The sequence below is a fragment of the Miscanthus floridulus genome, chromosome 1 (assembly GCF_019320115.1).
Source record: "Miscanthus floridulus cultivar M001 chromosome 1, ASM1932011v1, whole genome shotgun sequence".
In the NCBI taxonomy this organism is placed as follows: Eukaryota; Viridiplantae; Streptophyta; class Magnoliopsida; order Poales; family Poaceae; genus Miscanthus; species Miscanthus floridulus.
In genome coordinates this window covers 172,174,188-172,202,102 of record NC_089580.1, presented here as the reverse complement: position 1 = coordinate 172,202,102, position 27,915 = coordinate 172,174,188, and the positions used below count along the sequence as shown (strand labels likewise).

The following is a 27,915-nucleotide window of genomic DNA, read 5'->3' as shown; positions in this document are numbered from 1 at the left end:
CAGCTGTATGCCAATCGGCTGCGCTGGCTGCAGCAGCAGCAGCAGCTCTTTGCTAGTTGCTACAGTATTCCGGGCGACTGATATCAGGTTTCATTATATTTGTATATATAAGCCCCGCCAGTACATACAGAATTACGGACCATGTACAAATAGTATCCGTTTGCATTTAACACCTCGAAATTTTTTGGCCGAGATTCTAATGCAACATTCAATTATAAGTGATCATCTTGGTTAGCAGGTGGGTATGGAATGCTAACTTGATATCAGAATACTGCACAAGAGCTAGAACAGCAATGTTTCAGTTCTGCGAATTATTACATATATTACATATACTCGCTAATATGAAACAGGAAGAAAGCAAATCTGCTAATTCAAATCGAGAGATCCACATAACTGGTTGGGATGAAAAATCTGGACGAACCCTGGACGGTTGAAATTTCCAGATCGAAGCAGACCATCACATTTCACAAACAAAAACAATCCACCACTCGATTATAGGTTAACACAAACACCTGTGCCAAATGTCATTTGGAAGCTTGTCATAGGAAGTTTACATATGATGTGATTTAAATTCAGTAATAGAAATGCATCTTATTTCCCTTTAGGCCTTCAGCTGTATAACACCCCAACTACATTCAGAAAACCTATGTTCATATATACAGGGAAAAAGGGGTGGGGAGCATATACAGAATGTAAAACAGCTACTAATTAGAAGATAAGTTACAATTTTGACAGTAATAATGTAATTAGAAAAATATTTAATAGTCTTCGATTTTGAATTATGCTTACAAAGCAGCTTCTCATTCCCATAGATTCTAAACAATAGAGATCATGTCATAAGTGACAAGTAAACGTAGAGGATGCTTCCATTGTTCATGTGAAATTTTAGTCATATTCTTACTTTGTGGGGAATTGATATGGTTTGGACAAAAATCCGCTACTCCGCAATAAGACAAACTGGATGAAGAAGGCACAAAGTGACAAATCAGTTGATACTGCTTAGTCCAGAGAGCACAAATCAAGCATGTCAGGATGGCAAAAGGTGTCACTGAGTTGTAAATAGCTGCCAAACATTAAGGTCCAATGGTCAGTGAGTGATGAGAAACCACATATTTAGGGTCCAATAGACACTTTTCTAAGCTTACAGTCTAATAATTAAAAATTCATTAGAGGTATGCATTCGATTTTAAAAATAATAAAAACGGATAAAAAAACATATATACAGACATTAATTACTGAACCACCACAATCCAATCCAATAAACAGGGAAATATTGATAACATTACAATGTAAAACATATACCTAAATATTAATTCACGGTACAAGTACATAGCAAAGACAGAAAAAGTTTCTTAGTCATAGAGGACTGAAATAGAAGCTAATGGCTAATGCATCTGGTTAGATTCTACTAGCAGCACAAGAACTACAAATGATGTGTTACAGGAATAAGCAGAATGGCCTCACTAAATATAGGAGATAGTTACATTTTCTTTTGCAATAACTCACCCAGATTACTTGGAAAAATGACTAGAAGCTACTCTATCAATTCTACAATGTTTGTCCAAGGCCTCAGGAAAATACATTCCACAATTTTTGTCCATTGAGGATATCAAGTGTGTAAGTTATTGCTAGGCTTCCACTCTCCACCCTTGATTAAATGCTTTGAAGAGGAGTAGTTGTACCATGTTATTTATTAGAGGTGTAGATGGTCATTCCACCTTCATTTTTTTCTTGGAAATAGAACTTCCTTGGTTACGGCACATGGTGTGCTATGGACAAACATTGCAGAATGGAGGAAATACAGTATATAAGTACTAAGCAATCGATGGAATACCCAAAAATGGCAAAGTGGGCATTGGATGTTTGGCACGACGAGTAAAGCTGGGCTAATTGTGCTCAAAGTTACAAAAAGGTGTTCAAGGAGGCAACAAGCAGGGTTGAGTTAGGATTTTGTGCCCAGGAGAGCAGCCTCAATAACAGTCTTTACAAGCTCTGCAGGATCAAAGATGGGTTGGGGACATCAAGGGTGGTTTGATCCAGTACCTCAGATTTGGGATTGCCTTCAGGATTTTATGCTCAATCCAGATGAGGCATATCAGCATATTTCGAGACATCCCTCTGGTCAGATCTCTACCAAATCTGCCATAGTGTCATCTCCCATTCTTTACATCATGGCGTTGCAAATAAGCAAATTCTTCCATTGGCCCGTCATTCTTAATCGTTTGGACTGTGAATTAACAAGCACATGGAGGCTTGCTGTGCTGTCCCTTCTGTGATAAGGAAGCGATCCAACATATCCTTTTGCTTTGTTCTTGTGTTTTTGCAGAACTATGGTTTCAGCTACTGCACTGACCACTAAGTCAACAAGCATCACCTTGCACTTGATACTCATGATGAGGTCTTCGCAGTACGGTGTCACCAGCAGCAAGCATTAGGTGCAAAAGTTTGAATTCTTTGATCACACTTGGGGCATGGTGGCGCTGGAAGCACTGCAATGGTTGCTTGTTCAGCGGAGTTGCTCCCAGTATTGCTTCAGTCCTGCAAGAAATATATGATGAGGCAGTTTTGGATTATGGCGGATGGCAAGAAATTATGGTAGCTCTGGCCAGAGCGAAGTGTTGAGTGGAGTCGTTTTTTGATGTTTATGCTTGTGTTTTGTGTGTCGCTTGCCACTTGGGGCACTGCAAGGGACCGGTCCGTTTCTTTTTCTATATATCTAACATAACACAAAGACACAGTCTCCTGTGTGTTTGAGGAAAAAAGGAAGGTGGAGTGTGAGTAAAGACTGCACACATAGGTGTGATGAAATGGAATCAGAGGTCCCAACAAATGTTATATGCAAAGCTAACAGCAGCATATGTCATGGTCATGGCAATAAAAGTTAAGTGTTGCAATATACCATGCATGCACAGATGAAACCAAAAAATTTCTATTTTATTACCATGTCGGCACACCCATAGGAACAACACTTCCTAGCTACTGGTTGCATGAGGCCTGTGTGCTAAGCTCTCACCTAATTGGCACAGGTTGCTGTCTTTGTGGATCAGATGATAATGTTCCTAGCATCCCAGACACTTAGGCCCCGTTTAGTTCCACCCAAAAGCCAAAAATTTTTGCATAGTAACCGTCACATCGAATCTTGCGGCACATGCATGAAGTACTAAATATAGACGAAAAAAAAAACTAATTACACAGTTAGTCGAGAAATCGTGAGACGAATCTTTTAAGCCTAAATAGTCCATAATTGGACAATTTTTGCCAAATACAAACGAAAGTGCTACAGTAACCAAAAGCCAAAAATTTTCGGAACTAAACATGCCCTTAGTTCATATAACAAGATCAACAACATATCTATACAAGTTTTGTATAGGAGTATCTAGAATTTTAGGAGCACTATAGAGATTATCAAGAACCTTCCCACTCGATTTTTACATTAGTGGAACCTTCTCTTCACAAAAGGTGATGTATGCATTCTATTTGCAATAACCCCTACAAACGTCACTCCCCCTGAACTTTACAGACATATGCAGAATTGGAACACCATAGTTCTGATCTTATTTTTGTAGATATTCCAACAGTGCTTTGTCTTCAACCGTTTCAAACAGAACCCATCCTAAAAGCCCACCAAATATGTGATATCTCACATCATATTCCTGCAAAGTACCTTGATTCTACTAGCCCTAGAATTTAGCCCCGAGACAGAATATTGAGTGAAAACACAATCAAAATGAAGATGCCACACAGCTAATATCTATAATGATGATCAAGTAGGGAGTTTCACAGTATTAAAAATAGATCACCAAAATTAATGATGAAGTTATCAAATATAGACGCCAAATTTATATCAACAGTTTGGCAAATAATACGAGAATTAAAGGTCAAACCATTTTCCACATTAGGTTGTTTACCTCCTTTACTCTCCACACAAGTTCAAGATATAATGAATGAAATCACTATTTTTCTGATGTGAGCATAAATTAATGTAGATGCATGGTTTTGATACATTTCAGTGAACATATTTAGTTATTGATAATGATAGTCGCAGGACAATAAACCAAATTCAGAAAAACAAGATGGCAAAGGATTCCACGAAGTCATTCAAAGAAGACCTCCTCAAGTAAGTAGAAAGGAAGCAAGGAACTGAGAACGAAATAACATAGGTCCGCACTGAAGTTAGTAGAACACAAAACTACAGTTTCTTTCACTGACAAAGAAACAATCAGTTACACTCAGAAACATTCCACTATTTATCCAAAGAGCCCCACTCCAATACAAGTGATCACTCCTAGATGATCAATAAGTCGAGGGCTGACAAATAAGTAGCAAGCTTACACAGACAAGTAAGAAATGCATAGCAACCCGACAGTTTGTTCAAGGTTTTACATCCAAGCAATTCCTGACAGTCTGTAAAGAAGTAAAATATATTACCTAGCATAGCAGAAGGCTCCTGGTAAGCATATCCTCCTCAAAAAGAAATTAATCAGTAGCCAAGCAACTCTGGATCACCAGTGTATTCTGCCATCTGGTCATATCTAACACGTACAATATCCTTTGTATCTGCATCCTCCACCAATCCGTTCTCTTCTTCGGAATTCTTCTCTACCAGGTGCCCATATAAACCCTTGTGCTTCCCATAAAGCACAAGCACCCGCCCGTTCGTCCGTGGAAGTACAGTTTCGAGCATATCCTGCTCCACCCCCTGCACCAACTCTGACCCATCATCCATCATGATGTCACATGTTGTAGGCCCCACCACATCGACAACCTTACCCTTCATCAAGTACAGCCTCTTGCTTAGTTTCTGACTAACAATCCGAACCCTGATATGGCTCTGCAACCACCGTACATTGCTACGAGTATCGCTTGCATTACTTGTGCCTTCTCCGCTACCCCGGCCATTCCTCACCTTTTCACAGCCCTCTTTCTCAGACCTTTGCTCACTAGATCTCTTCTTCCGAGCACTAGAATCCCTCTCTTCCATCCTATTTCTACTGTCTCGATCTCTCCTCTTCGCACTCCCGTTCTCTGACGCCTTCTTCTCGCCAACAATCCAGTCGCCAGAACGAGTCTTCCGAGGGTCTGCTTCAGAGGGGTTGTAGCCTAACCCCTGTGTGCCAGCGCGGCGGTCGTATTCAACAACTTTGGTATCCCCTGTCTTATTGTTCCTACCAATGCCCTTACCTTCCGTCCAGCCGTATCCAGCAAGGAGCGCCGCGCCGAATCCCTCCACGGGTACCTCATTGAACTCGTCCATGCCACGGTGCTCCGGAAGAACGTCCATATCCTCCTTGTACCGCTGCAGCATGAGGTTGCCGGCGGCGGCAGCATCAGCAGTGGCCGAAGGCGGTGGCGGTGGTGGCGCCTTCTCCGATTCCTTGGCAGCAGCAGCAGTAGCGTCGGTGGGGCCGTTGCGGCGAGTGAGGCCGTAGCCGATTTTCGATGACGGGTCGTCGGGGGCGGTCGAGGTGTCGAGGACGAAGGCGGGGCCCCCGCCACCGGATTCCGCGGCGAGGGCGGCCTCCTCCTCAGGGGTGGGGAGCGAGGACGGTTTGCGGGGGCGGTGGGTGAGGAAGTTACCGGAGTTGGGGAGCGGCGCGATGACGGCGCGCGCCGCGGCGGAGGCAGCTAGGGTTTGGGACGGATCGAACTCTGTAACATACTGCTGGGCCGGAGCGGGCGGGGAACGGAGGTCAGCGTCATCGTCGTACGCGGCGGCCGCAGGGCGTGGAGGAGGCTTGGGCGGCCGCTGCTTCGAGGAGGAGATGGAGAACGAGAGCTTCTTCTCCTTTTCCATCGCGGCGGCGGCGGCGGCGGCGAGCGATCCAGGAAAAATGCGAGTTTTTGGTGGAGGAAGCTGGAAGCGCGTGGTGTTTGAGGCCTGAGTCGGGGCCGTCTGGCGGTTTGATAAGTCGTTCGTGGACTCGTGTGTCGTGGCCGAGTCGGAGGCGGTGCCCGTGTGAGTCGACGATTTGGGCCGGCCCCATCAGAGGAGAGAACGATTCGGGCCCTGACCTACGCCGTGTCCGACTCCGACACCAATTCGAGCCCACGGGTGTATAAATCCACGGCCTCGAGCGTCCATTTGGCACCAGGTCCAGATCAGATCATCGCTGCTTGCTCTGCCGCGGACGCAATGGGCGAGGAGAAGAAGAAGCTGTCGATCTCCATCGTGTGCAAGCGCCGGCCTCACAAGACCTCCTCCCTCTTTGCTGCCATCGACGATGCCCCCAGCTCCGCGCCAGCGCCAGAGCCTGCCCGGCAGTATGTCGCCGAGTTTGACCCATCCCAAGGCCTAACCCCCGCGGTGGCGCCGGTCGTCATTGCGCCGCTCCCCAACTTGGGCATTTTCGGCCGTCGCAAGCCATCCCCACTCCTCGCTGCCCCTTGCGCCGCCGCCGCCGGCCTCGCCGCCTTCGCCGTCGACAGCGCCACCTCCACCGCCACTGCCGACCCCTCCTCCAGCACCCATTACGGCCTCACCCGCCTCGACGCGGCCGATGCTTCCGACCGTGGCACGGATGAGTTCAGTGACATGCCTGTGGAGGGATTTGGCGTCGCAATCTGTCGGGTTCATAAACCTAGGGTCCCTCGCGGACCGACTTTCCCGCAAAGGCTCGGCCCAAGCAGACAACGCGCAACTCATAGACCGACCCAAGTGTCTAAAACAACAGGCCAGGAGGGCGGTCCAGTCACCGACCGGAAGGTCAGGTCGAGGAGGAACAGCGCCCGCTTGTCGACTCCGGCCCACCTCTCCGACCAGAGCGCTCACTTCGGTCTCCAGCGCCTCCGAACAGTCTCTCCGACCGGAAGGTCTGGCAAAGCACTACCTCCGACTCAGACCCCACGTCTCTGACCGGGGTATACAAAGATCCTGCTCACTACTTTTCTCCGACTGTCGCAACAAAAGCTGACTGGGACCAACCGACCGGGGACGCCCGCCCGGAAGGGACCAGGGAACGAACGGAGAAAGCAAAGCAAGACGCTCAAGTCAAACCATGATACCAGGGAACGTATCCTGTCACCTACAGGAACAGTACTATATAACCACCCTGACACAAACAGTATTGTAGGTGCCGACATTTTCCTCTATAGTATTGTGGGCGCCGTTAACTCCCATACGGTAAGGCCCCCCACATGCCTTTAGGCATCGACAGTGTTGCGGGCGCTGGGATTTACCGTAATAAGTGAACATGGTGAGACTCCTCACATGTCTCTGGGCATCAACAGTATATGCAGGTGCTGACATCTGCCATACCCAAAACAAGACGACGTAACCTCCCACATACAACCGACATCCAACAGTGTTGTGGGCACCTACCATCCTCCTGTACCCGCCGGCGTGGGCAACAAGACTTAAAAACATACGAACTCTCTCTCCTCTCACTTATAAGGTCGTCCCCTTCATCTAGAAAATGGGATGCGCTCTGCCCGAAGAGACTAAGTTGATTCAAGTTCATACAAGTTAATCCAGATCAATCAAGTTCACTAGCTCACAACCATAGAACCGTCAGGTTCGGACCTCAAGCACACGCTTGAACACTTAGCTCAGAGGAGCTCCTATCGCTCTCGGCCCTTCCGACCGGAGCCGACCGGACCTCTCGTGCACCCCATCTTTCTCCTTCTCATTTGTAACCCTACTGTAAACTTCGAGCACCTAGGCTCAGGAATAAAGTCATCGACCGACTCAAACTGGACGTAGGGCATGTTGCCTGAACCAGTATAAACCTTATGTCATTGAGTGCTAGGCCACCTCCGATCACAACGTATAATAAAACTATAAATATTTACTTGTTGGTCACTTTCTGCACCGACAGTTGGCGCCGTCCGTGGAGAAGACGCGGTACGTTCAACACTTTTTGGTCATCGGATGGCCCACTTTTCTGCCACCCTCACCGTGGCGGGCTCTGGCGATTCGATTCACTTCGGCTCACTGGAGTTTCCCATGCTCTCACATATTGGGATGTAGTTCCACCTGTCTTCAAGCCATCCCAGTCCTTCCTCCTCAAAAGCCTGGACTTCGTCGCCGACCGGCTCGGCGTACTACACCTCCGTGAGGAAGCACTCATTTCGACACCCGTCAGAGGGGCGCCCTCCATTGACTTCGGGACGCACGACTTCGAGGATGTGGCATCCGCGCTTCATTTCGAGTAAACTCTCTACTCAAACCCCGCTGTGAGTAATGTACATATTGTTATTTACTTACTATTCTCTATCTTCCGCTAATTACCCAGAGGGACCCTGTTGTCCCTGACACGACCGCCATACAACCGGTTCCCCTATGGCCTCGCGTCTCCCGCAGACGCGTACGCCCGGGGGCTCCAAAGGATGCCGACGTCACCCCCTCTCACATCTGAATTCATGGAGATGGCGAGCTACGCCCCCATCTGTTTCCTTGACCTCATGGATGACGATGTTGAGAGTGACGGCTCTAGCATCGGCGATGTGGCACCTAGCCACCGTCCGTCCCGAGAGTGCGCTATGGTGGATGCTCTAGGACCACCACCGGCAGCAACGCATTCCTTGTAAACTCACACCCCTCTGGATCCTCATGCGGAGACCCTCGAGCTCGCACGCGAGCACAACGAGGAACCACGACAATAGTGGCTGCACCAACCACCGACTGCGCCAGCACGCTCGGCACACCACACTGCGCCCCATGCGCATAGACCGGCGAGCAGGACCCGGGGTCACGCCCGTCGGGTCTAGCACAACACCATGGATAGGGGGGATGATCCCCCACAGTTTGCTCTCGCCAATCAGAACATCGCCGCCGCGGCAATGCTTCTGCACGGCCTGTCCGAGCCGAATGACCTTCATGAACAGACGATCCACCAAAACCTCCGGGCACTAGTGGAGACTACCACCATTCAACAAGCGGAGAGTTCCGTATCGCGATGCCGACACGTGGCCTCGCTCCCCACCAGGGGAATGGGGACGCAACAGATGGGTCGCTCCACCCGATCACCACTACAACCACCGAGCACGACATAGGAGGTTGCATTGGCACCTCGTCTTGACTTGACGACCACTCCACACCGACCGCCTGTATACGCGTAGCTCGGACCGAACCAAGACACACGCAGCAGCGACCGGGATCCTAGCCCTGATAGCCCGGGACCATGGACCTTTGTCCAACACCTCCAGCAAGTGCTGCTCCCACCACGCTCCAATGGAGGCTAGGGCAAAGGTAAGGCCAAGCGCCAAGATCAGGACGAGGGACCCTCCACGCAGAGGGGAAAAGAGAACAGAAAGGATTGCCGCTGACCGGCCAACTCCATGTTGGTCGCCTCGGCTGATCATGTGGGCACGTAGCCCCAACAGAACCCTCCGGGCCATTTCCATGAGCTCATGGAGAGCCCATGCACCAATCACGACTACCCCGTCAAACACCTCTACAAGGACTACCAGCTCCTCAAGCGCCTTCTACGACAGGTCGGCAGGCCAAAGGAAGAAAAAGGCAAAGAAGCAGCGACTGAGAAAGGGGACATAGCAGGCAAGGATCCAAAGGACTAAAGATTGAAGTGATCCAATCGAACGCCTACCGACTAAAGGACAACAACAACGATATTCTCTCTGAACGCTTGGAACAGCTATGTTGTTTTTCTTCCCCTAAGTTTCAGTCCTACCATTATTTACTTAATGTATGCTCCTATAAAAGCACCTCGACCCGAACACTTTTTGACCCAGGGTGCTTGGGGGCTCCACTAGGGGACACTATTACCTCTCTATTTTGTTTACTATCATATGGTGAAATTCCTTCCTACCCGATCAAAAGGGGAGTTCGTTCCTTTAATTTGCCTTACGTAGCTTTGCTTTAAAATATTCTGACCAGTCGCACCCCGCCTTTTCCTACGGTTACGAGCAGCTGAGCCTCACGGGCCACGCCCTGGGCTCCCAAGGTTGCAGCCTACAGGACAAACGGGTAGGTACGAGAAAGAAAGAATAAAAAAAATTATGCTAAGGGAAAACTAAGGAACAAAAGGGAACAAGCTTCCCCGAACGGAGTGACTCCATCATAGAAAACGAAACCTTCCCTGAACGGAGTGACTCTATCACAGAAAACGAAACCAACTGTAGTCATTAAGCACACAGGAACGTTTACACGGGGGCTCCCCCACAAACTTAAACTTTTTATGTTCACTAAACTACTTATATTTTACAAGTTATTGGGTCGGCTCGGCGACATCTGCTGTCGGTGTGACCAATAAAGGCGTGGGCTGCTCACTCCCCGGCGGCACGACATTCGGCTCAGTCGAAGCCGAGGTGATGTCCACCTCTGACCTAGGCTCCGTGCCATCCATAGGCTGGGCAACATCCTCCCCACGCATGCTTCTGGCCATGTCTTCTCAGTGGACATCCATCACCCACTGAGCAGAAACTTGCTCTACCACCAACCTTGCGTGCGGCAGTAAGCTCTCCTCGATCGATTGGATGTCCTCCGTGCTTAAGCCATCAGCATACCCACTGCAGATTGTAGCGAAGTCCAGGTTCGGATGATGCGTCACCACCGAAGTCAACACCCTCAACGCTCCACAAAACAGCCCGCTCGTGATAAGATCCCAGACCGCATCCAGGACCTCTGTCAGCTAGATGGCGGGCACGCTAGTACTTGGTGCTGGCCCAAAGACCTCCAAGACGATGAGCTAGGCAACGTTGCGGATCTGGTCAAGTTCGCCCTCGAGAGCCAGTCACTCTTCATGGGACTTGGCCAGCTCCTCTGCATTCTGGCTAAAAGTCACCTTGATCATCTCTAGGTCTCGCTCCAGCGTCTTTACCCTTCCGCCTAGCTCTGAAAGAAGGGCGACAAGTTTAGAAACAGGCTGAAGGAAAAAACCAACACGACGAAAAACAAAAAAGGTATGTACCGATGTGAGCTAGGCAACGTTGCAGATCTGGTCAAGTTCACCCTCGAGAGCCAGTCACTCTTCATGGGACTTGGCCAGCTCCTCTGCATTCTGGCTAAAAGTCGCCTTGATCGTCTCTAGGTCCCACTCCAGCGTCTTCACCCTTCCGCCTAGCTCTGAAAGAAGGGCGACAAGCTTAGAAACAGGGTGAAGGAAAAAAACCAACACGACGAAAAACAGAAAAGGTATGTACCGACGTGAAAGTTCTCAAGGGTGCAGAATTCCTCTGTCTGCCGGGCCACCTGCTCATGTAGCCGGGCGCTCGCCTCCTCCTTCCCCATCACCCGGCCCCAAAGCGCGAGCACTTCTCAGTCTACCTTCGACCGAGCCTTCTGCTCTGACTCTAGGGCTTTTTGCGCTAACTCTACGGCATTCCGCTCTGACGCCAAGGCGCTCTGCTCTAACTCAAGGGTCTCTAGGGATTTCTAGAGCACCACCTTGGTGTCCGCCAGGGATGTCCGCAACTCTGCCTCGATCTCTGCCTGATGGGCCTTTGTCGCCTCAAGCCCCCACTCAACGGCGATCGCCCGCTCTGCTACACTGCCCCTCTGCCTGTGCCATGGTTGCCTTGGCTGCTCGGTCCTAGGACTCACGGCGAGCGAACTCTAGCTGACGCTCAAGCTTAGCCATTCGAGCATGCTCCATTCGGAGGAAGCAGGACTTACGGGACGACATCCCCTTCAGACTCTATAAAAAACAAGCATGCTAAGGCAACCAACAAAAGATTAAGAGGTCAAGGACAAGTACAAGAAACTCACCTCCATGGCAAGCTGTAGGTCGACCTCGACTAACTGCTGAGCAGACTTAACCCGCTCCTAGATGTCTCCAAGCTTCGTGGATAGGTTGACAAGTTCGGACACAGCGGCATGTCCTTGCTCCCTAAGGATGTACCAAAGCTGACCCTCTTGCAAATCCTTAAGGACGAACCGCACCTTTGTCGGGTCCTTGGGGTAGGGCCACTCCAGGTCACCCTCCGGCAGCCCACCAAAGGGACCCACCTTGGACCGAACCACCGCTAGCTCCCGCAACCACGCCAGCAGCTCAGCCACGACTTCTGCATCGTCGTCAGATGGGATATCCACCACCTCAGGTGCGCGGGCCGCCGTCGGGCATTCTAACTCTGTCCTGGCCACGTCTCACTCTGGCGCTTTTGGCTCCAACCGCAAGGATGAGCCGTGCAGCTCCCCGTCCGATGAGGCAGGAAGCTCGGTCTCCCTCTCCTCTTCCGCCATGGCTAGTAGAGGAGGAGCCATGAGAGTTACCTCCGACATGACCTCCGCCATCAGCACCTAGATCACCACTGCTGCCACCGTACCAGCAGCCGACCCGGGGGGCACCACCCTCAGAAGGGAAGGACTCGCCGCCACCGCTCGGTTCCCCCCACCGCTCGCCGCGACACGCTGTAGGGTGGGCCTCCAAGCCTCCTGCATGGGAGTTGGGGCGATGCTCATCGCCCGGCCACTGACAAAAAGGGTAGGTAAGTCAAACTCCAAAAAAGACTCAATAGCAAAAGATCGAAAAGAAATAAAGGAAAATGTACCAGGAGGTGAACGATACGACTCTGATGGCAAGACCCGACAATGATGGGCCTATAGGACAAGGACCGCTCTCGGGCTACGACCTGCACCCCCTCACTTCATCTGGGGTGGAGTCACCCCAACTAACTCCTGCCTGGCCTGCAGGTCAACACGACCCTCGGCTCTGGACTTCCCAACCGGAGTAGTGGGTGGGGCTTCCTCTAGCTACGAGTTGCGTGACGTATAGGTGCCAATCTGCTCCTCAGACCGCTCGGCTTGCTCGACCATGTCCGCGGAAGGCGGGGCTTCCTCCGACTATGAGTCACGCGTTGGCACCGGTCCCGGCGACACACAAGTGCCAGTCCGCTCCTCGGACCGCCCGGCTTGCTTGGCCGTGTCCGTGGTAGGTGGCGATGGGACCAGCGATGCCACTAAGGGGCGCAGTGATTGCATCCGCTTTGCCTCCCGTTCACCAACGGTGTCTGCGCTCGCCGCACGCTTCCTCGGTGTGGGAACCACCATGCGCCGCTCTGCCTCCTGCTCATCACCAGCGAACGTCGCCACAGAGTAACGACGCTCCGCCAAGGTCACAATGACCTACCAACTCTCCTCCTCCTTAGAGAAAATCATGTCATCCACATCCATGGGAACCTCTAACGCGAGCTTCGACTCAACGTCGCTCCTACGTTCCCCGACCTTCACGCGTTGAGCAATCTTCTGCTCCTTCTCTTGCTTCCGCCAAACCTCCCTGGTTCTCTTCTTCCTTCTGGCATCCACCGCCTCCTTCTAGGCGACCAGCCAGGCCACGCCCTTCGGTCCCTTGGGAAGGTGTGGCTGGGACTTGTAAACTCCAAGCCCCTACGGAATGGGTGGCCTAAAATAAAAAAAAGGAAAAGCAGAGGAAGAAGCATGAACAAAATAAAAGGGAGCATACCAGTCTGGACACGATCACGGAGTTGAAAGGTGCGAGCTTCCCTTCGACCCTCTATTTGGGCTTTAGCTCCAGCACCCGGCCAAGGCGACTCCAGACCTCATCGTCCGATAGCTCCTCAGGCGATGCACGGTCCAGGTCCAACAGACCGCTGTACATCCACATCGGCCGTGTCCTCTCCGCCAACGGCGTAACCCAATGGCGATAGAGGGTGTGGAACACCCGCACCCTATCAAGACCACACAGTATGATCTTCTAGAGCTCCTCTTCGATGACCTCCACCTTCTTCTTCTCTTTATGGGCACAACCCCATGACCAACTATCCTGCTTCTCCGGCCTTCCACCGGTGAACGCTAGGAACGGCGCCTCCGCCGGATTTCTGGTGTAAAACCACTCCCCATGCCACCCCGGTTGGAGTCGCATGGGATGTACGTGGAATACGAGACTCCCGCGCTCAGCTTCCTCTACAGGGCAAAACCTCCCACCAGCGCGATCTCAGCCAGATTCCCCATCGTCAAGGCTCTCCTAGAGAATAGCTACCAGAAGAAGTCCACATGCGGATGCATCCCGAGGAAAGCCTCGTAGATAGTGATAAAGCTGCCGATGTGCAACACCCCCGTTGGATTAAGGTGCTGTAGCTCTAGACCCCACTCATTGAGGAGCCCGTGCAGGAACCAGTGCGTGGGGTATCTTAACCCACGCTCATGGAAGGTGAGAAAGGACACCACCTTGTCAGGCCAAGGTTGCGGGAACTCCTCCCTCCTGGGAGCCCTCTAGTGCGCCACCTCCTTCGATGGCAGGAACCCCTTTATGACAAAGGCCTTCAACACTGACTCCCTCATGGTGGATGACCTCCAGTTCGACGTTTCACTCCGAGATCGCAAAAGGATTTGTGAGTTTCTTTTTTCTCCCTCGCTCTCTCCCCTTTCTTTCCTAGAAACTGTCGCGGCTCTTAAGAAACACTCTCGGTGAGAAGAAAGAGAAAAGGGGGCGACAGATGAGGAATAGGCGAAAGAACGGAGCAAAAACCTTCTCCTCCTCCTACTTAAGGAAAAGGGTACAACAGTAGTGGAGGGCGCGCCGATCGGGCAAGGCAAAACGGCGGAACAAAAAAACCTCTCTCTTTCCCATTTAATGCATATGAGACGCGCCCTGACCAATGAGACATGCCCTGCCCGACGGAATGGCTCCTAATTAGATGGGACATGCCCTGGGTATGGCCCACCACTACTGCACACTAGCCACTACCACACGCCGGGCATGAGAACCAAGCGCCACCGCACGTAGGCGGCCCTCCGGTTCCCCAGGCGGGACTTGGAAAAATCCAAAACAGGATCTCTGCCGGGAGGGACCATCGGGTTCCCTAAAAGTCTATCGAACGGCTTAGAAAAACACATCGAGAGATAGGTAGGGAGCGAAGGGACGCCCCATGTAGGCCATGCCGACTTCGTCACAAACGACAAGCATGGGTCTTGATCAGACATTTTCGACTGGAGCTCTCCAAACCCCATCACTCGAGTCATCAAGGTAACACTACCAAACCCCCTCTATTTCTTTATAATCATTTCATACATCTATACACGCATTCATTCCATATGCTCGGGAACTAAGCATCGCACATGCAGCGAAATGCATCGCAACGCTCTATGTTGCGTCATGAAGCGGTAGTTGCCTCATTCGACATGAGCAACAACAGAGCTAGGGGAGAAAAATGCAGATGAGCCCTGTACGGAACTTGCCTAGTCTGGCAGACAGGGTCATCTCAACCTTCTTGTTTGATCCTAAACCTCTTGCCAAACCCATAGAATCTCCATCGAGGGGAGGTTGTTAGGCCACCCAGGTCGGTCTCTAGAACGACCCAAACATCTATCGGGTTGCCAGTAAAGGAATAGTGGAATGTCACAAGAGGGCTATGCCGACCCCATCATGAACGACGGACCCGTATTCCACTCAATCATACCCGTTAGCGAACTCACCGAGTGCATCACTCAAGCCCGAGCGATCGGGACAAGCGATAAAACTCAGCCCCTCTAGTTGTGAGGAACCAAGGATAGGGTAACGCACACAACTCAAACCGACCCCTACTAAAGCCCAACGGGGCTTGGGGGCTCAAGACATAAAATGCCTGGGTCTACGACCCCGAACTTGCCCCATCAGGATCCGCGAGCACCACCTTGCCGCCTCGCTCGATCCCTAAACTAACCAACTAAACTACCTCGGCTGCGCAGGCTGCATCGACACCAGGATCCATGAGCATCACCTTGCCACCTCGCCCGATCCCTGAACTAACTAACTAACTGCCTCGGCTATGTGGGCTGCATCGATGCCAGGATCCACGAGCATCGCCTTGCTGCCTCATTTGATCCCTAAGACTAACTGTCTCGCACGGTCCCACGGCGCGCACCGACACTAGGACCCGCAAGCTTGGACTCGACCAATCCCATGGCGCGCACCGATGCCACGATCCATGAGCTCTACCTCGTCTGATCCCTAAGACTAACTGCCTTGTCGAGTCCCACGGCGCGCACTGACGCTATAGGCGTAGGGCTATAGGCGAGGAGGTCAAAGAGCACGCACTACGCCTCGTCCCGGGCTCGAAGCCCGCCAAGCAACATCTACATTGCTTTGACCATGAGAGGCGTAGGGCTATAGGCGAGGAGGTCACCAAACTCCTGGCAGCCGGATTCATTAGAGAGGTATACCACTCCGACTGGCCTACGCAATCCTATCCTTGTTAAAAAGAAGACCGAGAAATAGAGAATGTGCGTTGATTATACTAGCCTCAACAAGGCATGTCCGAAGGACCATTTTCCTTTACCACGCATGGACCAGATAGTTGACTCCACCTCTAGATATGAAATCCTCTCCTTTCTGGATGCCTACTTAGGCTATCACTAGATCACGATGAAAGAGTCCATCTAGCTCGCGACTTTGTTCATCACCCCGTATGGTTCATACTGCTACGTAACCATGCCTTTCGGTATGAAGAACACTGGTGCCACCTATCAATGGTGCATGTAGCAATGCTTCGCCGATCAAATCGACCCGCTCGATCAGCCTAATTAAGTCAAGCGGCCAAAACCAACAATCACCGTCTATGTTGATGACATAGTGGTCAAAACGGCTCAAGCTTGCGACCTAATCGCAAACTTGGTCGTGACGTTCACGAACCTCTAAAGGTTCAACATCAAACTAAATCTTGAAAAGTGTGTTTTTGGGGTTCCGAAGGGGAAGCTGCTCAGATACATCGTGTCCGAACGTGACATCAAGGCTAACCCCAAAAAAATCATAGCCATCTCCAACGTGGGCCCTATACTATATGCAATGTTAAGGGCGTACAGAGGCTCACCGGTTGTTTGGCCACCCTGAGCTAATTCAACTCTCGGCTCGATGAGCGGGGAATGCCCCTCTACAAGCTCCTTAAAAAGACGGACACCATGGCCTGGACTGAGGAAGCACAATAGGCTTTAGAAAATCTCAAAATGTCACTAACATTGGCCCCAATCCTTGTCGCTCTCGAACAGGGAGAACCCCTCCTCCTCTACATCGCGGCAAGCAACCACGTGGTGAGCGCCACCCTAGTCATCGAAAGGGAGGAGCCAGGGCACCACCTTAAGGTACATCGGCCCATATACTTCATCGAGGAGGTACTCACTGACCCCAAGGTTCAGTACCCTAGGTGCAAAAACTACTATATGCCATGCTAATGGCGACCCAAAAGCTCCTGCACTACTTCACCGACCACGAAGTCTTGGTCGTCACTTCACACCCGCTCTGAGACATCATCCGCAACTACGATGTCGCAAGATGAATCTCCAAGTGAGCACTCGAGCTAATGGGCCACAACATCAGGTATATCCCCCGTACCGCTATTAAGTCTCAGGCTCTCATGGATTTTGTCACCGAATGGAAAGAGGTCCAGCTCTCAACCCCGGACATCACCCATAAGTATTGTATGATGTACTTCGACAAGTCTATAATGGAGTCCGGCTCAGGGGCTAGAGTGGTTCTAATCTCCCTGGACAGGAGTAGGCTCTGCTACGCAATCCACCTCCACTTTTTGGCCTCAAACAATGCCATGGAATACGAGGCCCTCATCAACAGACTATGCATCACCATCGAGCTTGGCGCTATGCGGCTCGACGTCCATGGTGACTCGGAGCTAGTCGTCGACCAGGTCATCAAGGAGTTCTCTTGTAAAAGCCCCCTCATGGTAGCATACTACCAGGAGGTGCGCAAGCTCGAGGACAAATTCTAGAGGATCGAGCTACACCATGTCCCCCGAAAGGACAATGAAGCCGCCGATTTTCTCACAAAATTGGCTGTCAGGCGGGTTCTGTCTCCGGACAGGGTCTTCATCAATGACCTTCATGAACCTTCTACCTACATCTTGGAAGGACCAATCTAGACATACCCTGATGCCGACCCGGCGCTCGATGGGCCTAACCCTAGTGCCTCCGTGACGACATCGTCCACCGACATCGTTGTGGTGGCGCTCGGTCAAACCGATTAGCGAGCGCCGCTACTCGCCTACCTCCTTGAGGAGGTTCTCCCACCCAAAAGGACTAAAGCACGACAGATCGCTCAATACACCAAGACATTTATTGTGATCAAAAACAAACTCTACAAATAGAGTTCATCGGGAGTACTCATGAAGTGTGACCCTACCAAGCAAGGCAATCAACTCCTTCTCGAGGTCCATGCTAGAATTTGTGGACATCACGTGGCCCCGAGGTCGCTGGTTGGAAAAGCCTTTCGCTAAGGTTTTTACTAGCCCACCACACTATGAGATACAGAGGAGGTCATCCATAGGTGTGAAGGATGCTAGTTCTACGCTCGACAAACCCATTTGTCGTTATAGGAGCTCCAAACCATTCCCATCACCTAACCATTCGTGGTCGAGAGCCTCGACATGGTAGGACCCCTCAAGAAGGGCCTAGGTGGCTTCACTCACCTACTCATAGCGGTCAACAATTTGACCAAGTGGATTGAGGCCAAGCCCATCACCAACATCCGCTCGGAGGAGGTAGTCAAGTTCTTTCTCGACATCGTCTACCGGTTCGATGTTTCTAACTGTATCATAACTGACCATGGAACTAACTTCACCGGGAAGAAGTTCTTGGACTTTAGTGATGGATACGGCATCAGGATTGACTAGGCCTTGGTTGGACATCCACGTACTAACGGTCAGGTCGAGCGTGCCAATGGCATGGTCCTCCAAGGACTTAAGCCATGCATCTTCGACCGACTGAACAAGTACACCAAGCAATGAGTTGCAGAGCTCCCCGCGATCCTCTAGAGCCTAAGAATGACCCTGAACTAATCCATAGGGTTCACATCCTTCTTCCTAGCCTACGAAGCTAAAGCAGTGCTGCCCTTAGACCTCGACCATGGTGCCCTAAGAGTGAAGGCCTTCGACCACGACCAAGCCACGGAGGCTCAACAAGACACAGTCGACCTACTCGAGGATGCCCGTGACATGACCATCATCTGCTCTGCTCACTACTAGCAGACTCTTCATAGCTACCATGAGAGAAAAATCAGAGGAAGGATCCTTGAGGTTGAAGACCTCATGCTTCAAAGGATCCAATCAACCAAGGAGAATCACAAACTCTCTTTGCCTTGGGAAGGACCCTACATAGTGACCGAAGTGATGCGACCGAGCGCCTATTGACTGAAGGACGACAACGGTGATGTTCTCACAAATACTTGGAACTTTGAATAGTTACGTCGTTTCTTCCTTTAAAATTCGATCTTACTATTTTCTTTCATTCAACGTTTGCTCCTACAAAGCACCCTGGCCCAAACACTTTTGGCCCAGGTCACTCGGGGGCCCCACGAAGGTGCGATACCACCTTTCTTTTTTACTATCATATGGTAAATGCTTTGTTTTCCGAACAAATGGGTAGTCTGTTCCTTTAATTATCTTATGTGACTTTGCTTTAAACTTTCTGACCGATCGCACCCCACCATTACCTATGGTTACGAGCAGCTGAGCCTCATGGGCCATGCCTAGGCTCTTAAGGTTGTAGCTTATGGGACGAACGGGTAGGTGTGAAAAAGAAAGAAAAAAATAGAGCTATGCTAGGGTAAAAACAAGGAACGGACAAGACAAGCTCCCCCGAACGAAGTGATTCGTCACAAAAACAAAGTTGTTGTATTCATGGATACACAAAAATGTTTACATAGGGGGCTCCCCCACAAACTTATCCTTTACATATGTTAAAGTTCTTCTACTCTAAATTCCTATTGCGGCTGCCCAGCAGTGTCGGTTGATGGCGCACTGATGAAGACAAGGGTCGCTCGCCCTCCAACAGGGCGGCACTCGGTTCGCTTGGAGGCGGGGCAACATTCACTTCTGACCTGGGCTCCACTCTATCCATAGGCTAGGTAACATCCTCTTGGTGTGTGCTTTCAGTCATGTTTGCACGGTGGGCATCCATCACTCACTGCACGGAGACTTGCTTGGCCACTAACTATGCGTGTGGCAGCAAGCTTTCCCTAAGCGCATGGATGGCCTCCGGGCTCTAGCCATCGGCATACCCACTATAGATAGCAGTGAAGTCTAGGTCCGGGTGGTGCATCACCACCGAAGTCAGCACCCCCAACATTCCATAGAACATCCCATCAGAGATGAGGGCCCGAACCTCATCTAGGACCTCCGCTAGTCGGATGGTGGGCGTGCTGGTGCTTGGCGCCGACCTGAACACCTCCAAGACGACAACCTGGGCAACATTATGGAGCTGGTCAAGCTCCCCCTTGAGAGCACATCGCTCATCAAGGGACTTGGCTAGTGCCTCCACGCTTTGACCGATCATTACCTTGGTCGTCTCCAGGTCCTACTCTAGAGAACCAACCTTTTCGCCCAACTCTAGAAGAAGGATGACAAGCTCAGAAGCAGGCTAAAGGAAAAAAAATCAAGACATCAAAAGCAGAATAGGTGCATACTAAGGGGGGTGCTCTCGAGGATGGAGAGTCCCTGCTCCTACCGAGTCACCTACTCGTGCAGCCAAGCGTTTGCCTCCTCCATTCCAAGCACTCGCCCCCGGAGCGTGAGCACTTCCTGGTCAACCTCCGATAGGGCCTTTCACTCTGACTCTAGGGCCTCTAGGGAACTCTAGAGCGCCGCCTCAATCTTTGACAAGGACTTCTGGAGCACCGCCTCAGTCTCCACCTGGCAGACCTGCACCGTGTCAAGTCCCCGCTCAACAGCGGATGCCCACTCCACCACGAGCAGTTTCATCGCCCGGGCGAACTCTAGCTGGTGCTCGAGCTTGGTGACCTACCATGATGCCGCGGCCTCCTGCTCCATCCAAGCATGCTCATCTCAAAGAAAACAGGACTTGCGGCTCGATATCTCTTCCAAGCCCTGTAAAGAAGGAAGCAGGCGTGCTGAGACAACCGGTGAAAGACCAAGGAGTCAAGGACAAACACAGGAGACTTACCTCCATGATGCGGGGTAGGTTGACTGTAATCGCCTGCTGGACGGACTTGACCCGCTCCAAGGCCTCCTCAAGCTTCACGCTGGTTTGAGCGAGATTGGGCTACATGGAGAGTCCTCTCCCTCCAAGAATGTCCTAGAGCTGCACCTCCTGCTCATCCCGATGGATGAACCGCACCTTCCTCAAGTCACTAGGGTAGGGCCATACCAGGTCAGTGGTCGCCCTTAACCCGCTAGAAGGCTCGGCCTCCGGCCGGACCACCGCCAGCTCCTAATGGCCGGTGGCTCCACCCTGGTGCCTACTTCATTGAGGCAAGGGATCTCCGCCTCCTCAACCCTGCGGCCTGCCACCAGATGCTCTGCCTCTAGCCTGGCCGCATCACCTCTCGACTCCGACAGCTCTAACTAGGAGGGCGAGCCGTGTGTTCCTCTACCATGCAAGGCAGGGAGCTCGGTCTCCTCAGTCTTAGCCACTACTGGTGCGGGAGGGATCGCGAGGGTCACCTCCGACCTAGCCTCCATCGTCGATGCCGAGATCGCTGCCATCACCTCTGTTGCCGCTGTCACCATACTTGCGACCGGCCGAGAAGGCACCACCCCTAGAGGGGAAGGACGCACCACCGCCATCCTACTCTCGCCGCCGCTCATTGCGACACGCTGCAAAGTGGGCATCCACTCCTCCTGCATGGGAGGTGGGGCGATGCTCAACCTAGCAGTATCTAGCCACTGTAAAAAAATACAGGTCAGTCGCACTCCAAAAACTCAATTTTGAGATCGAGAAAAGAAACAAAGAATACATACCGGGACGCAAGCGGCAGGGCTCTGAAGCCTCGACCCACTGGCAATGGTCCCGCTGGATGAGGGACACTCGTAGGTCGCGAGCTACATCCCCTCACTTCGACCAAGGGGGGAGTCGACCCAGCCGGCTCCCGCTCGGCCCACACATCGCTGCGACCACCGGTTTGAGGCACGCCAACCGGAGCAGCTGACGAGGCATTCCCTCGTTGTGGGTCACACATCGGCGCCGGCCCTAATGATGCGCGGGTGTGAGCCCACTCCTCCAACCACCTGCCCTGCCCTACCGTGCCCAGAGCAGGTGGGGACAAGGATGGCGACGTCTCCAAAGGGCGCGACGACCACGTCCGCTTCGCCTTTCGCTCGCCGATGATGTCTGAGCTCGTGGCCTGCTTCCTTGGCGCGAGAACATCGCCATGCCTCTCTGTCTCCCACCCACCGCTAGCAGACGTGGTCGTAGGCTCACAACGCTCTGGCCTCCACCATCCTCGAAAGAGCTTATGTCGCCCCCCACCTCTGTGGGGTCCTGACTCGAGCTCCGCCTCCACATCGCTCCTACTTTCGCCTGCCCAGACCCACCGGGCAATCTCCATCTCTGTTTCATTCTTCCTCCAAGCCTTCTCAGCTCTCTTCTTCTTCTTGGCATCCACCGCCTCCATCAGGATGGCTTGCTGAGCCATGCCCTCTGGCCCCTTCGAAAGATGCGGCCAGGACTTGTAACATTCGAGTCCCTAAGAAATGGATGACTCAAAGTCAAGATTACATGAGAGCAGGATCGAAAGAGACATGAAATAAGGAGAGAAGAACGTACCAGGTTGGATAGTTTCAAAGCATGAAGAGGTCTGGGCTTCCCTTCGAGGATCGCTTTGGCCCTCAGCTGCAGCACTCGGTTGAGTCGGCTCTAGACTTCGTCCTTCGCCAACTCCTCCGACGACGCACGGTCGGGGTTTGTTGGGCCGGTGTACATCCACATTGGCCGCATCCTCTCTGCTAGTGGGGCAACCCGACGACAAAAGAAGGTGTGGAACACCCATAGCCTGTCAAGGCCCTGCTACACTAGCTTCTAGAGCTCAGCCCTAATTACCTCTAGCTTGTTTTGTCGACTGGCGGGCCCCCATGACCTGCGCTCCCACCTCTCCGACCACCTACTGGTGAATGGCGGGAATAGGGCCTCCTCTAGGTTCTTGATGTAGAACCATTCCCCATGTCCACCCTCGATTGGAGTCGTAGAGGGTGTACACGGGGTATGAGCCCGATGAGCTTGGCTTCTTCTATAGGGCAAAGCCACCAACCGACGCGGTCCTGGCCGACTTCCCCTCCGACAAAGCTTGTCTAGTGAAGATTCACCAGAAGAAGTCCACGTGTGGCTCCATCTCGAGGAAGACCTCGCACACGGTGATGAATCAAGAAACGTGCAGCACCCCAGTCGAATTGATATACTGCAGCTCTAGACCCCACTCATTGAGGAGCCCGCGCAAGAATGAGTGCATGGGGTATCCTAACCCACTCTCATGGAAGGCGAGGAAGGAGATGACCTCACCGGCCCAAGGACATGGGAAATCCTCCCCTGTAGGAGCCCTCCAATGCGCCACCTCCTTCGGCGGCAGCACCCCCTTCTTGGCGAAGGCGGCCAACACCGACTCGCTCACACAAGATGACCTCTAGCTCAACATTGCGCTTCAGATTTATGAATGGATCTGTGAGTTTTTCCTCTCCCTCGCTCTCCCATTTTTCTCCTAGGAACCGCCAAGGCACACAAATGCTCTCGACGAGAAGGAAGAAGGAGGAGAGGCGGTAGATGGGGAATAGGCAAAGGAACGGGACGAAAGCCATCTCCCATCCCCTATTTAAGGAGGAGGCACAACAGTTGGGGAAAGACGATGGATTGGGGTGAAAAACCCTCTCCCTTCCCCTATTTAATGCAGATGGAATGCGATGGGATGCGCCCTGCCCGACGAGATGGCGCCTGGTTAGACGAGAGATGGCCTAGGCATGGCCCATCACTACTACACGTCGGGTGTAAGAAACAAGGCACAACTGTGCGCAGGCGGCCCTCCGCCTTCCTAGGCAAGACTTGGAAGGGCCCAACAACAGGATCTCCACCAAGGAAAGACCAACGGATTTCCTAAGTCAATCATAAGTCGATCGGACGGCTCAGGCTAATGCTAAGGGATAGGTAAGGAGCAGAGGGACGCCCTAGACGAGCGCGGATCCCATTCGGACATATCCGATAAAAACTCCTCAAACCTATCACTCGGGTCATCAGGGTAACTCTACCAATTCCTTACTTTATTTTTTTCTGATGCATGGTCATTCATTCATCCATTCTCATACATGCATTCACACATTCATTCACATAATCATTCATTCATCTTATACATCCAAAGCATCGCATATGCTACTAATGTATCACAACGCTTCGTGTTGCATCACAAAACGGTAGTTGCCTCATTCAACATGAGCAACGACCGACCAGGGTTCGAAGGCTGGCCCATGAAGGGCTCGAGGTCACCTCGTGTCAAACAGAGCCAGGGGAGAAAATGCAGATGAGCCCTAGCGGCACTTGCCCAGTCTGCTCCGAAGCAGACAAGGTCATCTCAACCTTCTCGTTCGATCCTAACCTCGAGCCATGCCCATAAAATCTCCATCGATGGGAGGCTAGCGGACCACCTAGGTCAGTCTCTGGAACGACCCAGGCATCTGTCGAGACACAGGTTAAGGAGCAGTGGAATGCCACATGAGGGCTATGCCGACCCCGTCACGAACGACGGACCCGGATTCCACTCGAACATGCCCAATAGCGAACACACCGAGCGCGTCGCTCAAGCCATCGAGGCAAGCAACGTTAGCTCAGCCCCTCCGGTTGCGAAGACCGTGGATGGGGTAACGCACGGAACTAGACCAACCCCTGCCAAAACCCAATGGGGCTCGAGGGCTCAGGTCGCCCGACACTGACTCGGGAAATCAACCAACCGCGCAGGTCGTGGGCGGGACAAACACGGGCGAAAACCCCAAATGACAGTCTGTGGCCCCAGAAAAAAGAGTACCGAGTTGCTCAGCCTCCAACCGACTCACCAGTCGGATGTAGGCTAGGGGGCTACACCTCGCGGGTGTGCTCGCGCGCATCCACTGTCAAAACAAAGAATTCCCCCACTGCCAAGACGAAAACCCCCCCCAGACGATTCTACCCGAATCGCCCCGGGGCTCGGGGGCTACACCCACGGGTGCGCTCGCGCGCACCCCCTGTCAAAATAAAGAATTCCCTCGCTGCCAAGACGAAACCCCCCTAGATGATTCTACTCAAATCGTCCTAGGGCTCGGGGGCTACACCCATGGGTGCACTCGCGCGCACCCACTGTCAAAACAAAGAATTCCCCCCCTACCAAGACGAAAAAACACCCAGCAATTCTATCCGAATCGCCCGGGGGCTCGGGGGCTACACCCGCGGGTGTGCTCGTCGTCAAGACAAAAATCCTCCAGACGATTCTACCTGAATCACCCGGGGGCTCAGGGGGCTCCTGTCGGGTTCATAAACCCGGGGTTCCTCATGGACCTGCTTCCCAGCAAAAGCTCGGTCCAAGCAGACGACTGTTGCGAATGACGCACAACTCCTGGGTTGGCCCAAAAAACCTAACGACAGTCCAGAAGGGCGATCCTGGCTCGCTTCTGACTCTGGCCCGCCTCTCCGACCGGAAGGCCTGGCAAAGGAGAGGACAGCGCTCGATTCCGACTCCAGCCCGCCTCTCCGACCGGAAGGCTTGGCCGAGAAGGGACGACGCTCGCCTCCGACTTCCGGCGCTCGCTTCCGTCGCTTCCTGACTCTGGCCCGCCTCTCCGACCGAAAGGCCTGGTCGAGAAGGGACGGCTGCTCGCCTCCGACTCTGACTCGCTTCTTCGACCGGGAGTACACCGAGCCTCTGCTTACAGCTCTTCTCCGACCAGGGAAGCCGGAGCCGACTGGAGAACGACCGACCGGGGACGTTCGCTCAGTGAAGACCCAGGAAACTGGACAGAGCAAGTAAGGAAGGGCGCTCCTATCAAACCGCAATATGAAGGACCGTACCCTACACACCTTGCATGACAGTGCTGTTCAGGTCGTGTCAGGGGGATGCACCGTAACCTTCCTGACATGTCAGAACATGAACAATGTTGTGGGCGTCTGACATTTATCCTACAGGTATGATAGACGCCGACATCTGCCATACCAGAAGAAGACGATAGAGCCTACCACTATGCATCCGGACATCAATAGTGTTGTAGGCGCCGACAAACCACCTTCTACCCGACGCCGTGGGCAACAAGACTAGGAAACACGCACTCTCTTTCTCTCACTCTCTCTTTTGTAAAGCTGTCTACTTCATCTATAAAAGGAGATACGCTCTCTCCAAAAGACGGACGATTCGACCACCGATTGATCGATTCACGAACGATTTCATCAGAGCACACACTCAAATACTTAGCGCACGTAGGAGCTCCCGTCTCTCTCGGCCCATTCGGTCCAGAGTTCGACCGGACCTCTTGTATCCCTATCTTATTACCTCTCAGTTTGTAACATCACTGCAAACTTCGAGCATCCTGGGCTCAGGAATAAAGTCACCGATCCGACTCAAACTGAACGTAGAGCACGTTGTCTGAACGAGTATAAACCTTGTGTCATTGAGTGATAGACCACATCAATCACAATTGTGGCGCAAGACACGGGCTTGGCTATAATCCCTTTGAGCCCGACAAGGATTGCAGGTGGTCTGGTGGAAAAAGGTCTAGAACACAGGAGGTTTGCCAGGAGGAGGATCGCGTTGCCCGGCGCAAGAGGCCTTGTGGTGGAAAAAGGTATAGAACGGAAGCTTGGGAGGAGCCGAGAGACGGCCGGGGCAGCAGCAAGGTGCGGTGGCTACAGAGCCACATCAGGGTCCGGGTTGCCAGCGAGAAGCTGGGCAAACGACTTGTACTTGACGAAGGGGAAGGTTGTCGACGTGGTGTCGCCGACGACGTGCGACGTCGTGATGGATGATGGTTTGAGGCTCGTGCAGGGCGTGGAGCAGGATATGCTTGAGACGGTGCTGCCGCGGACGAACGGCTTGGTGCTCGTGCTCTACGGGGAACACACGCCGACGACGTGCGACGTCGTGATGGATGTTGGTTTGAGGCTCGTGCAGGGCGTGGAGCAGGATATGCTTGAGACGGTGCCGCCGCAGACGAATGGCCTGGTGCTCGTGCTCTACGGGGAACACAGGGGCGTGCGTGGGCGCCTGGTCGTGAGGAACGCCGAGGAGGAGGTTGGTTTGGTGGAGGATGTGGAAACGAAGGGTGTGATACGTGTTGGATATGACCAGATGGCAGAATTCACCGGCGCTTTGGAGTAGCTCAGATACTGAATATTTTCTTTTCTTTCTTTGGAAAATTGAATGTTTTCTTTGTGGTCTGTGCTAGGAAATTTTGGAGAGGAAGAGGTAGCTGTTGACCACCATGAATTGCGATAAGTAGTCACTAGATTTTTTTTTTTTGAGCCTAGTAGTCACTAGATTTTTGTAATAGAGAAGTAGATACAATTTACTTGTAATGACTGCAGGCTGCAGATGAAGGTAGGGTGTATGTGTATAGACAAAAGATCTTTAATTGAATTCAAAGTTTCAAACCACATCGTATGTAAACTTCCGATGACAAGTTGATTGTGTGACGAACTATTATGCTCTGCTTCCGGTTCCGGCTTCCATGTTGGACTGGATTCTTCAGTCCGTCTATGGCATCGCGGGATGTTTGTCCCAACTATTTCTTTCTCATGTGCATGTTAAATGCAAGATCGCTACTCCAATTATGGATTTTTCATCGTGCACAATTTAGACATCAAGGATGTAGCATTGTACATTTGTGCCATCCATATCTTGCTAATCTTGATTTTTTTTTAGCAACTCTTGCTAATCTTATGTGAGATGAAACAGAGATATACACATGGGAATGTCAGTAATGGGCCTGGCCCAATTCATGTTGAAACGTCAAAGTTCGGGGTCATTATTAGTACCAGAAGTTCGGGGTCATTAGTACCACCTTGATGGTCTAGTACGGTTGCGGTTTAAAGGAGATGCATATAAGGAGGGCCAGGCCTACCACGTGAAAGCACGCATCTGCGCTCTGAGCACAAAGCGAACTATTCTTTCACCTTTTACTAAAGAATATAGTATACGCTAATTTTTGGAGTGGATTCTCCTTTTTGAGGGCCCCACAATTCAACGCTAATTTCTTGGGGTTAAAAAATATATAAGGTGGGGTTAAAAAAATATATAAGGTGAAGATAAAATTTTATTAAAGTCATTGGATATTGTAATTTTA

The 27,915-nt window shown here is 51.8% G+C and overlaps 2 protein-coding genes across 5 annotated transcripts; one reads left to right on the top strand and one right to left on the bottom strand.

The window, feature by feature from the left end:
* Positions 1–247: 247 nt before the first annotated feature.
* LOC136548282 (protein MOS2-like) lies at positions 248–5,950 on the bottom strand. 4 transcript variants are annotated; one of them, XR_010781797.1, is made up of 4 exons: positions 4,429–5,881; positions 2,044–2,538; positions 902–1,063; positions 252–512 (listed from the first exon to the last, which is right to left on the bottom strand). XR_010781797.1 is itself a non-coding variant. In XM_066539878.1 (1 exon), the coding sequence occupies exon 1, from the start codon at positions 5,792–5,794 to the stop codon at positions 4,481–4,483; it is 1,314 nt and encodes a 437-aa protein (XP_066395975.1). In that variant the 5' UTR covers positions 5,795–5,950; the 3' UTR covers positions 4,178–4,480. The 4 variants fall into 4 exon arrangements, 1 of the variants encoding a protein (XP_066395975.1); XR_010781796.1 differs by having other exon boundaries at positions 248–1,063; XR_010781798.1 differs by lacking the exon at positions 2,044–2,538 and having other exon boundaries at positions 250–1,063.
* Positions 5,951–6,133: 183 nt separating this feature from the next.
* On the top strand, positions 6,134–26,951 carry LOC136467168 (uncharacterized). The gene is made up of 2 exons (XM_066465759.1): positions 6,134–6,568; positions 26,256–26,951. The coding sequence occupies exons 1-2, from the start codon at positions 6,134–6,136 to the stop codon at positions 26,949–26,951; spliced, it is 1,131 nt and encodes a 376-aa protein (XP_066321856.1).
* The last annotated feature ends 964 nt before the right edge of the window (positions 26,952–27,915 follow it).